General features: G+C 37.8%; 2 protein-coding genes across 2 annotated transcripts; both read left to right on the top strand.

Annotated features, from left to right (window-relative positions):
- Positions 1–2,193: 2,193 nt before the first annotated feature.
- On the top strand, positions 2,194–6,053 carry LOC102232990 (multiple inositol polyphosphate phosphatase 1-like). The gene is made up of 5 exons (XM_005804916.3): positions 2,194–2,815; positions 2,902–3,096; positions 3,931–4,028; positions 4,652–4,782; positions 4,917–6,053. Exons 1-5 carry the CDS (start codon positions 2,251–2,253, stop codon positions 5,299–5,301), a joined length of 1,374 nt encoding a protein of 457 aa, XP_005804973.2. The 5' UTR covers positions 2,194–2,250; the 3' UTR covers positions 5,302–6,053.
- Positions 6,054–6,148: 95 nt separating this feature from the next.
- On the top strand, positions 6,149–12,632 carry LOC102232727 (multiple inositol polyphosphate phosphatase 1-like). The gene is made up of 5 exons (XM_005804915.3): positions 6,149–6,832; positions 6,916–7,110; positions 8,941–9,038; positions 10,693–10,823; positions 11,724–12,632. Exons 1-5 carry the CDS (start codon positions 6,250–6,252, stop codon positions 12,103–12,105), a joined length of 1,389 nt encoding a protein of 462 aa, XP_005804972.2. The 5' UTR covers positions 6,149–6,249; the 3' UTR covers positions 12,106–12,632.
- Positions 12,633–14,898: the final 2,266 nt, after the last annotated feature.

A 14,898-nucleotide genomic window follows, 5' to 3' on the forward strand; every position in this document is an offset into this window, starting at 1 on the left:
TTCAAGTATTTTAAAGACTTAAATTAAAAAAAACGAAATAACATAATTACCAAATACATTTTAAGTAGAAGAAACTCTTTTCCAGATTTCTTTTTCATGTAAAACTTATCAAACTAATACAATAGGGAGTGTTGGAACAGGGTAAAGTATCCTTTTTGGTTAAAATATGTTTGTTCTTCATTTAGTGAAGATACTCACAGTGATTCTGAGTTTCCAGAGACTTTACTCAAGTACGTTGACATACTAGAAAGAGTCCTAAACAGTTAACATAAACAAGCACACACTCAGGGCAATTTAGTGTCACCATATTTCCAATGAATGGACTTGGAGACAAAGTCAGAGTACTAGGACAAAACCCAGACATCCACATGAAAAACATGGAAACTCCAGACAGAAAGACTCCAGGCAAGATTATAAACCAGGACATTGTTGCTATGAGATGACAGCATGACCGTGCAGGATTTTGTTGGGACAGAAGAGAATAAGTAATGAGTAAGAACCTGTCTTAAATATAAATCTATGTTTCAGCAAGGTTTTGATAAAGAAATAAAAAATGAAAACCTGAAACTTTGATCTCCTTATAAACATATTGTACAAGAACAAATATGCGACTGACCTCTGGTCTTCCTTTTTTCATCCTTCAGAAATTCTAATGTTGATAAAAGTCTGGTTTGGTTGATGCAGGGAGCAAACAGATGTGGTGTGTATATACATAATTCCACTTAATAATTAAGTTTGTCAAAACATGACTGGACTGGTACACTATCATGACTAGGTGGACTGTTTATGTTAATGTTATCAGTTTTGACTTATAGTAAACATACACGACTCCTGTGAGGAACATATATTGAATTATTTTTTGTATTGTGTTGTCTAGGTAATATGTGACATCCCAAAACTGACACTTAACATAACAGAATGATTTAACAATTATAACAGTATAGTTAAGCAGAAAGACATGAATGAATGATTTCAGGTGTTACTATTTATTTATTTTTTAGATTGGTCGAGTGGAATGTTGTTTTTGTGTTTGTTTTTTTCATCAAAAAATAATTAGGGAGGGAATATAATGATATAAAAATTACAAAATGTTGTATTTATAAATAAATGACTTTATCAAATGAACACAAGTAATTAATTATCTAGTCTGAAGCAACATAATGTATAGAAATAATAACAACAAACTTAATGTTGTAGTTTCATTTTTCTACACTTTACATATTTGAATCAATATTTTAAATATGAGTAATATATAATATACAAAACCATTTGCTAAAGAGAATAACTATTAAAAAATTCATTCATTAATTCACAAAATGAAACTGGTTCTATAGATTAATTACACACAGACTGATGTTTTGAAGAATTCTCTATTGATGATTTTCCACTTACATCTAATGAAAATAAAACATTTAAGATTAGAAATTTTTCATACAGAAATGCGAGCTTAATATAAAGGATGTTTCAAACTTGTTTGAATGTTGTTATTTTTTAAAGGTACTTTTAATCTGACAAACGAACTTTATCTGTTTCGGCAAATACGAGTATTAACTCATTAATGTGTCACAAATTATGACGCAATGACTAGAGATAAAACAAGAGACAAAAAGATTTTTCTATAGTCTTTCTCCTGCATTCTACATTATCATTTATGCGATAGTGATGATGCGGAGCGCTTTATGAGACTTCCAAGTTCAATTTGAAATAAAAGTAATATCTGAGCATTGAAATGCACGGTAACCACAAATTATATTGCTGGAGTTTATGATTTAGAATAATCTGTGTACTGAATATGTGGAAGCAAAAGAACCTAAACTAAAAAAAATTGTGCTGAATGATATATGCCACAAATAAAAACACATCTTGAAAGAGACAAGATGTTTGCAGCTTGCCCATAACTGAGAATGGAATTGGCAGCTCATAATCGGTGAGGAGTAAAAAGTCATTCGCAGGCTTTCCAGAGATAAGCCATGCACAATGAAATTAAAAAGCTTCATGGATAGAGAACATCATAAAACATATTGTTAGTTTGTTGTTAGTATGAAACAACACACTAATGCATGTTGTTTCAGTTCCCATTTATACAAGTTTCTTTTTATTTTCACTGTCAATGTTCACATAGAGCGAAGCATATTTGCCCAGGTTACTGTTAGGAAACAAAAGTAAACAAACTGGACAGGACTTTGCCCAGTCCATCAAACAGATGCTTGTGTTATCCGAGAGCAGCCTTCAAGTCTAAACAGGTGCATAATGATGTTTTGTCTTTTTTACTGCTTTATGATATTTTGCTGTGTTCATCATCACATGACACTTAAGGATGAAGAAAGCATACCTCCTATTGCCATCTATTTCAACACCAAAGGGAGGTATGAAGAAGTGAACCCATATCTCAGGCAGGACATTCTCGCTGTAAACAGATCTTCTTTACAGCCTCCATCCTCGCAGTGTCGGGAAATCTATCTTACGGCCATCATAAGACACGGGACGAGATATCCAACGGCCAAAACTGTCAGGGACATGCAGCAGCTGCACAACATCGTCCTGAATAATTTCCCAGAGGAGCAGAGCTGGCTGCATGAAATCCTGACCCAGTGGACGATGTGGTACAATGAGGACATGGATGGCCGACTGGTCCAGAAAGGTGTGGAGGATCTGAAGCATCTGGCCGTCAGGCTGTCAAAGCTCTTCCCGGCAATCATCTCTGAGGAGAAACTTCGAGGTGGACTCTTCAAGTTCATAACCAGCTCCAAGCACCGATGTGTGAACAGCACGCTGTCCTTCAAAGCAGGGCTGACGGAGATGTGGGCCATCACAGGTATAAAGATGATAAACGGTGAGCAGTGTCGCTTCCTCACTCTGGCCAACGTTCTCAGTATAACCTGGAGCTTTTTGTCCACGCAGATGTGGAGTTTGGCCATGAAGTAAATGATGCTCTCATGAGGTTCTTTGACCATTGTACCAGGTTTGTGCAGGAAGTTGATCAAAACTCGTCAGCTGTGATAGAGGTGGACAAGTTCAAGCAGGGACTGGAGATGATGAGGGTCCAGAAGAAAATTGCAGAGCATCTGGGAATCTCATCCAGTTTAATCACATATGGTTGTATCCACCTTTTCACTTACTTTTTATCATAAATCCACTTTGGCTACCTTACTTGTTTTCCTTAAATTGCAGATTCCTATCACAAAGAAGCAAATGTCTACATGGTTCATTGTGCTCTGTGTGTTTTCATCTGTCGGCTTTTCATGAGCTTGTTCACATTAGCTAAAGCTAATAGCGCCTAAATTACTATCACTAACTATAAAATGAAGAAAGAAGTGTCAGCAAACGTTTATCTCAGTGGCAGATCTACGTGGAGCTCTGTTAAACACTCCTGCAAAATACTCAACACATCTTCACTATCGGCGTTCTCCGACAAAGGAGGAGTAATTTGGCAAAATGTGCTCAGTGAAATAAAGCAGCTTTCATTCCTTACCTCTTATTTTAAAAAACTGTGTAAAAATGAAACAATAGTGTACCCAAATTGAATATTTAAACTGTTTAAACAATTTAAAAAGGCTGCTGTTCCTGATGTGCACGAATGCACTGGTGTGTATTTTCCCATTGTGATAGAGATTTGTAATTGCTACAATGGTTTTAACTTTGTTGATTGTGCATGTTTGATATTTTTCTTTAAAAGAAAACCACTATATAATATACAGAACATCAGATGTGGCTGTTTTGTCCATTATATTTTATTGTATTGCCCCTAATAAGTATGTAAATAAATAGTCAGTGTTATACAAGTATAGATCTTAAGACCATTAGACATATTGCTCAGTAGTATAACAATACTAAGTGCATGTGTAAGAACTGTTTCCTGTTTTTGGCAATTGTTTTAGATCACTGTTTCTACAGCCCATGTGACTGACCACCTTGACGTTTCACTTACAGATTTGGCCGAGGCAGCATTTCTCTTGTGCACTTATGAACTTGCTGTCAAGGCTGTAAAGTCCCCCTGGTGTCTACTGGTTGATGAGGATGATGCAAAGGTTGGAGTCTTACTGTTTAGTTACATTAATTACAACAATCTAATTTTGCTACAGCTGTAGTCCTAGAAAGTCTTTCTTGAGTTGATGAAGGGAAATCTTAGGAGAAAAATAGATGGATATTTGATGTTTCAAACTCCTGACTTAAATGAACCTGTGATTAACATCCTTCTGAAGCATTTGGTGGCGATACTATACATACAAATAGAGCAATGGTGTGCTGGTTGAGATCAAAGCATATTAATGTGTTAAAGTGTCCTGGACAAAGTCTGTCATTCAATTGAGAATCTGTGATTTGAAAATTCCATTCAATCTGACTGACCACGAACTATTTTGCAAAGAAGAACAGGTTGAAGTTTCAGTCTATAGCTGAAACCCAAAAGACTTGCACAGTAATTGCAGTGAAAGGTGGTTCTGCAAAGTGTTCGCTTTGGTGCCCAAAAACAAACCGACGGCACACTTTTCAGACCCTTATTTGGAAAATACAATAACATTTCTACCCTTAATGTGTCAGAATGGAGAAAAAGTTCAGAGGTCATACCTTAAAAAACTGATTCATAATTTGAAGAGCTCTAGACTCTTCCTTCACATTATTGCTCCATGTGTCTTTTTTTCTGCTTCAACAGGTTATGGAGTATGCAAGTGACCTGAAGGAGTTCTGGAAAAGAGGCTACGGTCATGACATCAACAGCAAGTCAAGCTGCCTCCTCTTTCATGACCTGTTCAGTCGACTGGAGAAGGCAGTCAGCGAGAACACGTGATTAGATAATTCATCACTATGGCCTAGGAGTATAAGCTCTTTTTTTAGTGGCTGCTAGTATTCTCAGGCATTTTTTACCTTTCATGTAATCTAACACTTCCATTGCTGCATGTCTATTTCGTGTGGTTCAGGTTACATCAGCAGGTCAGTGAAGCGGTGACTGTCCAGGTCGGCCATGCAGACACCCTGCTGCCATTGCTCACCCTGCTCGGCTTTTTCAAGGACGCAGTCCCGCTGACATCGACCAACTACGCCTCGCAGACTCAACGCTCTTTCCGCACCAGCCGCATGTTGCCTTACGCTGCCAATTTCCTCCTCGTGTTGTACGACTGTGGAGAGGAAGGCATCAGGCTGCAACCTCTGCTGAACGAGAAGCCTTTGACCTTCCCTGGTCTGACTGATCAGCAGGCCTTCATGCCGCTCTATGAAGATGTCCGAAAGCACTACAGAGATCTTCTCAGTGGGTGTGACTTTGAGGCCGAATGCCAACTACTCACAAATCCTGCTGAAGTTTAGTACTGTTTTCATTTTCTTTAAAAAAAGATAACCATCTGTTGAAATTAACTAGTCTGAGCCAAACTGGGAAGAATGGAACAACCAATATTAAGGTCATTCTTTTTTGTTCCTCTCAATACAAAGACTGGCATATTTAATTAACTATGAGCCTTTGCTAAAAAGTACAATAGCCCATCTCATCTTTATAATTACAAATCTGAACATCTGATGAAGCACAGAAACTGTGTTTTTATGTAAAAATGTTAAGGATTTTTGGAATGATTTAAGACATTGTTTTTGAACGTTTGTAATCTCCTTGAGCTCACCAAAGAAACAATATTATTTGTTTGCTTTGTGAAGATTAGAATATTGATATAGCAGTGAATGCTTTTCAAATTCGTATTAAATAAAGTGTCACAGGGGGCGAGGGAGGGAGAGTACACAGAGGACTAGGAAAAAAAATGTAACACTAAAGAATAGCTACACTAAGGAAACATTATAACTAGAGCAACTAAGAATAACTAGGAACAGAAATACACATGACCACAAACACTAAGAAGGACTGAACTAAAGTAATACAGAAACAAGATTGATATAAATAAAAGACGACCAAAGTAACAGAAAAGATCAAAATCCAACTAAACAACGCCAGATCCTAACAGAGATCTTCTTTCAAGCTGACAATGCTAACCAGAAAGCATGTGGTTAGCATGCTTTCTTTTGGATATGGATTATCTTATATCTGTCTGCTTTAAATACATTGCTTAACTCTCTCGAAGGTGAAAGTTTTTTTTTTGTGCTTTGTCCTCATGCGGTTTTTAACCAGCCCCCCTCTAGCACAAGAAGGGGATCTCCCAGGGTCTCGTCAAGGCAAGAACCGCCTCTGCATGTCACGTCAATTTGATTGGCTGATGAACACCACATGAATAACGTCACGCATTTGGGGTCTGAGCAAACCAAAGCGAGATCATGACGAGCTTTCGATGCAAAATCCTCTTCATTACCGCCATAGCCGGCTTTTCCTGGTGTTTTCGTAACGACGCGAGTCCAGAGGAAAACCCAAACATACCGGTCATCGCCAAGTATTTCGGCACGAAAGGAAGGTACGAGGAAGTGAACCCTTACCTGATACGGGACATACTCGCTGTAAACAGGTCTGGTTTGCAGCCTCCGTCCCCGCAATGTCGCGAAATCCATCTGACGGCCATCATAAGACACGGGACGCGATACCCGACGGCCAAGAACGTGAAGAAGATGCAGAAACTTTACAAGCTGGTCCAGAGCAGCGCTCGCGGGGAAGAGAGCTGGCTGCGTGAAATCCTGACCCAGTGGACGATGTGGTACACTGAGGACATGGACGGCCGACTGGTCCAGAAAGGTGTGGAGGATCTGAAGCATCTGGCCGTCAGGCTGTCAAAGCTCTTCCCGACAATCATCTCTGAGGAGAAACTTCGAGGTGGACTCTTCAAGTTCATAACCAGCTCCAAGCACCGATGTGTGAACAGCACGCTGTCCTTCAAAGCGGGGCTGACGGAGATGTGGGCCATCACAGGTATCATCAATGATAATCATACTAACTGCAGAATGTTGTTTCTGTAGGATCAGTGAATCAGGTGGCTTATTTTTCCCTTGCAGATGTGGAGTTTCAGCATGCAGTGAACGATGCTCTAATGAGGTTCTTTGACACTTGCGCCAAGTTTGTGCAGGAAGTTGATAACAACCCGTCAGCTTTGACAGAGATGGACAAGTTTACACAGAGACCAGAGATGGTGAGGGTCCAGGAGAAGATCGCTGACCGTCTGGATGTCCCATATCATCTCATCACATATGGTGAGTTGTAAGGTTTTAGGCAAACATAAATGAATGTTTAAGTTATTCTAACAGCAGAAAGCTTGTGCTGTGCTGGTCTGTTGTCACTGCCTTTCATTTGAGTTTGGGTAATGTTAATTACGGACACGTTTTAAAAACAAAGCTAAAATGTACACATTTATGGGGGAATTTTTCTGCTATAATCCAAGAACACACATGTTCATTCTGAAAGCAAGATTTCATGTCTATTGTTCTCAAAACTTTTAATACTTTTGCTTACATTTTTATTTCCAAAGCAGGACTCCACGTCTTTCTTCTCAAAACTTGTAATGATTTGCACTCGAAACACTTAGTCTCTGCTCGGAGCAAATCTTCGCTTGCAAAACTCTCCCCTCGCTTGGTGAAATTTTCCTGCCATAATCCAAGAGCACACATTTTTAGTCTGAAAACAGGATTTCTTGTCTTTTGTTCTCAAAACTTTTTATGCTTTTGCTTACCTTTACATTTTGAAAGCAGTCATATATCATTCTGACATTAAATATAATGGAAAATGTAATTCCTGAAGCGCTACATCTGCTTCACAATAAAGGATTATCTGTGACACATATTTAGCATAATAAGTTATATTTATCAATTTAATATTTGTTTTGTTACTAAATTGAGTAATGTGCAACAGAAGTAATATGGACTGCACCTTAGCTTTTTAGATCGACACAATATTATAGGCAGGAATATAATATGACTTAATATTCATTCACAACTTAATGTCTTTTGTTATTTAGTGAAAAAAACTATAACTGTGAATGTCTAAATGACTTTAACATTTATAGATCCCTATATTTAATATATTATAAAGTGCCACGCTGTTGAATGTTTGTAGTGAAAATTGGACCTACTTGTCTTCTAAAGTGGCCATTGCTTGTAAATTGGCACTATGAAAATTGAACTGAATTAAATATAAAATAGCAGCAATCCTCCATTATATACCACTTTAATTTCACATTTTACATTGAGAAGGTCGTTAGATAGTGATGTACAGAGTTAATAACAGTAGGTGGTGCTGTTTCCTAATCTAAATTTAAAAACCCTTTATCATCTCTATTGCATTTTCTTCCGGAGTTCCTTTAAATTAAGATTTTTGTATAAAAATGTAACAAAATACAGGTGCGTGTATAGAGTACAAACCAGCAGCATCAACCCCTCTGAGCAACCAATCATCCAGGTATCCCTGACGATGAGCTGTCAGTCCAGTTACAGGGAAAAGTCCAAAGATAAAAGTTATGTATATATATTGAGAACCTCACAGAATTGTTTCCTCTGTATGTTCTGCCTTTTATATTGCATTAATGTATGTATAATATTGTATATTATAATATTATATATGGTATTACATATAAATTGTTTGTAATAGTATTTTTACGTGAGTATGTTGGAGTTTTACTCAAGAACAGGATCTTTGTTTCCAAACTAAAAAGAGTTCACTAGTTATTCTTTTTTTTTTTTTTTTTTGCTTGTTTTTTTACTGTTTTGCTGTTCTGGTCAAATCAAAAGCAATCGGTTAGGGTAACGTCTATGAATTTGTGTTTACAGCAAATTGATAACTAAACCCCAAAGACGATTGCAGTATTTAAAAACATAACAGAAGGAGGAAGAGAAGGAGGAAAAAGGGAGCTAAGTTAAAAAAAATAACACATTGTGTTGAGCCTGATGGTTGCAGAGTAAAATATGGAACATGAAATTTGACAGAAAATGATTCTGAATTGAACAATTGATATCTTTAACATTGAGCTACGACATGAAGCATTCAGTGAATCACATATACTATTATTATTATTATTTTCTATCTCTCAGATATGGTGGAGGCTGCCTTCTACCTGTGTGCTTATGAGTTTGCCATCAAGACAGCGAACTCCCCGTGGTGCCGCCTCTTTGACGAGGTCGATGGACAGGTATGGTCTCACCTGCATGCCTTCAAACTGCTGGAAATACAGTTGGAGAGATTTATATACCGTCAAATAAGATTCAGGTTGCGTGCTCTCTCTGACTTGCTGTACTCAGAGTACTCAGGTCAGTTCAGCGCCCGGTGCGAGGTGTGCCCAGGAGCGCAGCCTTCCAGTTTCCACCATCGTCTGATTTGGTTCACACTCGTCTCTGTATTTTTTTTTTGTCACAACAGAGAAGGATCACTGAAATTTGCCAACTTAAAAAAAATTTTCATTATTACTTTACGTTTTTGGAGTTTTTCAGTTTTTGACATCATGCCATAAAAACATTTATAAGACATAAAAACAAATAAACGCATAGTTATCCATTGACACCGCTGGGTTTAACCTGACAACAAATCATAGTTTGAAAATTACAGATTCATAGAAAAAAACTTTTCCAGAATCTAAATGTTTTATTTTTTATTTCATCCAGATTACTGTATTTTACATTGAAGGTAAACATTTATAGTCATGGATATGTTACAGGTATGGTCTCACCTGCATGCCAAATAGATGTTGGTTGTAAACGTTAAACAAATGGTAAAAATGTGTCCATAAGAATAAAACTTATGGACTGATGTGTACAATATGCCTGAGTAATTGAAGTATTATAATGCACACAATTTTTAGTAAAACTTTTTTTTTCTGTTAATCATTTATTTGAAATTCCAAATTATTTTTGTTGCATACCTCTATTAATTTTTTTTTTTTTTTTCGTAAAGATTTTTTTCAAAAGCAAGCATTTTGTACCACTTGAAAACTCATCTTCTTATAAGATCAGTGTAGTTCTCTTATACTTCGATCTTCAACTAGTGGATAGTAGACAAGTACAGGATACAGCACTTATTTGAGAAAAGTGCCAGCTTTCTTATGTTAGACGACTTGGAAATATGCTGTCAAATTAGGTATGTTTAGTGTGACAGGAGTAGTTATCCTTTCCATGTTTATTAATAATTGGACATATTCATTCATTCATTTCAAAAATTAACAGAAATTCTCTAGAAGTTGGACTTTAGTCTGTAACAGCGAGAGATTTCCCACCAACGCAAACCTCAAAATTCAATACAGTTACCTTACAAAAAAAACTTGTTTATTTGTACTTCTAACAATTTGCACAGCATTTAATCTTTCTCAGAAGCAACCCAATGGTAACTCGCCTAGTAAGCATGTTTCCATAGCGACTGAAGGTCCAAACAGCAGAGTAGTCATTTGTTATTATAGTGCAAGCAGGTTTTTGAAAACACATTCGAGTCGTTGTCGTATCATAATTTTGATCTATAGAGGTAAACGAAACACCACAAAACAGGTTGGTAAATGTACCAACTTGTTCACGTAAGATGAACAAATTGCGACAAGTGTCACTGCACTATTTGTATCTCAGGTTGAGAAACATGTCATTGAATAATTTCTTCAAAATTGAAGTGTATGTTTATCATGAGGAGGGTCTGTGGGAAAAGGATAGATTTGTTTAGGAACAGAGTAGAGAAATGATCCTTCAAACTTTTTTTATAAGAATTGTAAAAACTAGCAAGCTTTTACTATAGGCTCACCTTTGAGCCTGTTTCGCAGCTATTACATTAATTCTTTATAATCTCTTCCTTCTAATCTGGTCTAACAGGTAATGGAGTATGCGCTCGATCTGAAGCAGTTCTGGAAAAGAGGCTATGGATACGACATCAACAGCAAATCGAGCTGCATTCTGTTCCACGACGTGTTCAGTCGACTGGAGAAAGCAGTTAATGACCACAAGTGAGTGTAAAACAATGGTGGCTGCCATGCTTAACTGCTTTTAAATTTATGAGTAAAATAAAATGATTTAATTTCTAACTCCTCTGGCTTAGACTCCTTCAATCCATTTGCTTCCACTTTGAGATAAAATCTCCTTAAAGGCTTGAATTTGCCCAAAGAACAAACAATCCCTAGGGTCTTAAGAGAAAGTTAATTTGGTCTTCCTTCTCTTGCAGTGTGATTATTATCACAGTCCAGAGGTAATGGACTTTGGATTCTGTGCCTTTAAAGCAGCTTTATGTTTAAACATCAGCCTGGTTATGGACAAACTGCAACTTTTACTGAACTCTAGCTACAGTGCATCTCTGGTTCTGATCAGTCACCCCTTTTTACAGTAACATAAGCGTTAAAGTCCTCCAACAGGAAAATAAAATATAGCAAGATGACTTGCTACACCCAAGACTCATTGGGCGCAAAAGGGGAAAAATGCTGTCAGGACCTTAACTCTAAGCTGAGGGCTTGAGAAACCTCCCTCTAGTCCAGCTGGGATGCCTTAAAGACTTTGGGGCCAACATGAGGGCGTTTTCCCTTTTAATTAAATGCATTTCTGAGTCTGTGTTTTTTTTTAAACCCTTCCACTGTAACTCTGGGTGTAACCCAGATACAAGATTATGAAATTATTAGTTTGTATTCCGGATAATAGTCATGGTCACTGAGCAGTCAAGTAAGTCTTCCTGGTTCACAACTTGCACTCTGAACCAAGGTAAATTGGGTTTGATCAAACCAACACCAAACTTTCTCCTGAGTACCTCTTGGATCAGTTAAGGTACCAGCAGTGGCACTTCTAGCACAATTTGAAAACACATGGTTCTAAAGCGCAGCCTCGACATCTTCAATCACAGATGATTCTGTTTGTTCCAGTTCTGGTCAGCCGGTGGCGGAAGCCGTGACGGTGCAGGTCGGACACGCAGAGACCCTCCTGCCCCTCCTCACCCTCCTGGGCTTCTTCAAGGACAACGAAACTCTGATGTCCACCAACTACGCCTCACAGAGAGAGCGGTCCTTCCGCACCAGCCGTATGCTACCGTATGCTGCTAATTTGGTCCTGGTTCTGTTCGACTGCGGAGGACAGGACATCAGACTGCAGCCTCTGGTCAACGAGCAGCCGGTCGTCTTCCCAGGTCTGGCTGACAGGCAGGAGTCCATGCCGCTCTATGAGGACGTCAAAAGACAGTATGCGGAGCTGCTTAACGGGTGTGACTATGAGACTGTGTGTGAGCTTTTCAAGCCACCTGGACCTTAAGGAACAAAGGTTTTATTGGCTTAAATGTTTTTCTTTGAATAATGGAGTCAAATCAGTGTTGCAGATGACAGCATGTTATTTTTATTGCTTTTAAAATGACAGCCATTTATACCTCACCGTTGGCCGATAATTGCACTCTGAGCAAAGATGTGCTGTGCTTGTTGGATAATGACTTAATTGTTGTCTTTGTGCCACAAAGTGTTCCCTGCCTAGGAGATTACATTTAGATCCTTTTACTATACAGTATTACAGCTGATCATCTCACTGAAACTTTTCCAAAGTTGGCTTTGCTGTGACTTGGACGTTGTGTCGTTTAAACCGGTTGAATTTTTTAGGATTCGTGTGATTTATGATTAACTAAAGATGATTTATGTCATTAAAATATGTTTCTCGATGATTCAGGGTGTAATCCCTTTATTGCATTTAGAGTTGTGAAAAGAAATGTGTGCAGTTCTGTTTTCGCTTACACTTAAATGTTTCAGACCATCAAACAAATGTTAAAGTGCAATAAAGGTACATAAAGCAGCTGTCAAGTCGTGATTTCATACAGTAAAATGAAAAAAAAATTAGGTTTTCAAACTACCCACCTCATGTGGAAAAAAAAGAATTGCCTGAGTAGCGAGCAGCAACGACTACTATCAAGTGGTAACTTCTAATGAGTCTTTCACATTGCTATGTTAGCATTTTGGCTAGTTATTCTTTGCAACACTGTTTTATGTCCAGTCACAGTGACGAGATTTGAGGAGTCAACGGCCCATTTAAGGCCTTAAACAGGCTGTGTGTCACACACAGCATCCTGTATTTGTCCAGATTTAGACCAGGATGCTCCAAAAGGTTAATTGTTTTTCAGCCCTTCAAAGGTGGAGTTGCTGGTGTGACTGAATCATTGTCTCACTGTTTGACACAATTGTGCTTGAACTTAAAGTCGCCAGACATTCTTCTTAAAGATTTTCTTGTGAAGAACAGAATTTATTCATTTCAGCTAAAGGCGAAGCACCACCACGTGACTGTCTGTATAATAATTTTCTTTTTCTGAAATGCCTTGTGTGCATAGTGGAGCATATTTTAAAACAGGGCTCACTGGTCAGTTTGGATGAATCAAAAACTCATCCTTCCTAATGCAAAAATGCTTTTAAAATAAATATTTCAACATAAGTTTGACTCCAAACACACAGAAAATGAAAATAAGCATTATGGAGCGAGATTAAGCCTAATCCCCAAACTTTAATCCACTCAAAAATTTGTGGGTTGATATCAGAATAAGGTGATTCTGAGGTTAAATGTGGAATGAATTTTGAATATGCTGTGTTGGAATAATTGTTTAAAGTTGACAGTAGTCTGTGATGAACTGGCGACTTGTCCAGAATCATCTACCCTGCCTTTCCCCTAATGACGCAATTATGGGCACCACCCTGCAAAGATATGCAGGTATAGAAAAAGGATGGTTGGAATGAACCAAAAGCTGGTAGATTCCATGCAAAAACATTTGGGACAATTATTTTTTTTGAAGCAGTTGTTAGATATGATTATAAATATTTATATTAAGTTTGGAAAGAAAAATGCAGACATTGCTATTTTATTGTAGAAAGCATTTTCCATTGTCTTCCCTTCTTGCAACTTTATTACAAATTAGATTTTTTTTTTTTCATTGTGTTTTTCTTTGGGATACAAGTGTGGTCTTGATGCACTTCTGTGAATAAGAGCAACACACATTGCAAGATTTTGAGATTTACCTTTTGAAATACACTGTGATCATTTTGTACACAACTGTATATTATGCTTTCATTTGTATTTTAGTCTAAAAACCAGCATTTGCTTTGGAAATTTTCCTGGATTGATTCCACAGGCTTTTTTTTCGTTATTGTATGATCACTGTAATGCACTAAGTCACTCATGCTCAAAGTTTTTTGCTAACAAAACGCTGTATTTATTTACATGCACTGCATTTGTTAAGAGACAATCACTCTAAGATGTAGGGAACATTACATCACGGTGGAGGTCCTTTCATGTTTTATTGATGGGGACTCAAACAAAATAAATAGGAGGAAGGTGGGTGGGGTAGAATACAGTATCTGAGTAAATCCAAGACAAACAGGGGAAAAAAAGAAAAACAAGAAAGCAAACGCGATCAGACGTGGAGCAGGAACCATCAGGAGCCTTAAGGGGGAAGAATAGGAAGCAACCAGTGTGCATGGCAGAAACATCACAAGAGGATCATGTAATCTTGGGGGCATATGCTGTATATTGAGGAGGAGCAGCTCACAGGCATGCTGCTGTCAGAAGGTAACAGGGAGAGGATGAGTAAATAAACACAAAAAGGGTAATACAGAGAACAGAGAAACAACAAGAACGTGAGATACAAAAAAATCCCCTCAAAGCAAAACACAAGAATCCATTCTTAAGCTGAACTCCAACAAGTCACTTTTACCACATGCCTAAATGCAGAGGTTATGGACTATTAGTGGTAACAAACAATTAAACAAGTGTGCCTAATAAAGTGGGTAAGAGAGTGCAAGCTGCTGCAAGAGTCCTGAACAACACCAAGAAAATGTATCTTATTGCCCGAGTTGCTATATCACTGCTTCGGAAATTCTGCTTCTCTGCTATAGCTCTATACTGGTCTTAGGCTGAAATATATTTTTAATTTGCTTTGTAAATATAAACCATTTAGAGCCCTCGGGTCATCAGAGAACTAGTGTTCTCTACTCCAGAACTGAACCAGGTGAGGCAGAATTAAATTTCTATCCCCCTCAGCTCTTTAACAGACTCCCCAAAAACCTGGGATGTGCAGAA

Source organism: Xiphophorus maculatus, chromosome 22 (assembly GCF_002775205.1).
Source record: "Xiphophorus maculatus strain JP 163 A chromosome 22, X_maculatus-5.0-male, whole genome shotgun sequence".
Taxonomy (NCBI): domain Eukaryota; kingdom Metazoa; phylum Chordata; class Actinopteri; order Cyprinodontiformes; family Poeciliidae; genus Xiphophorus; species Xiphophorus maculatus.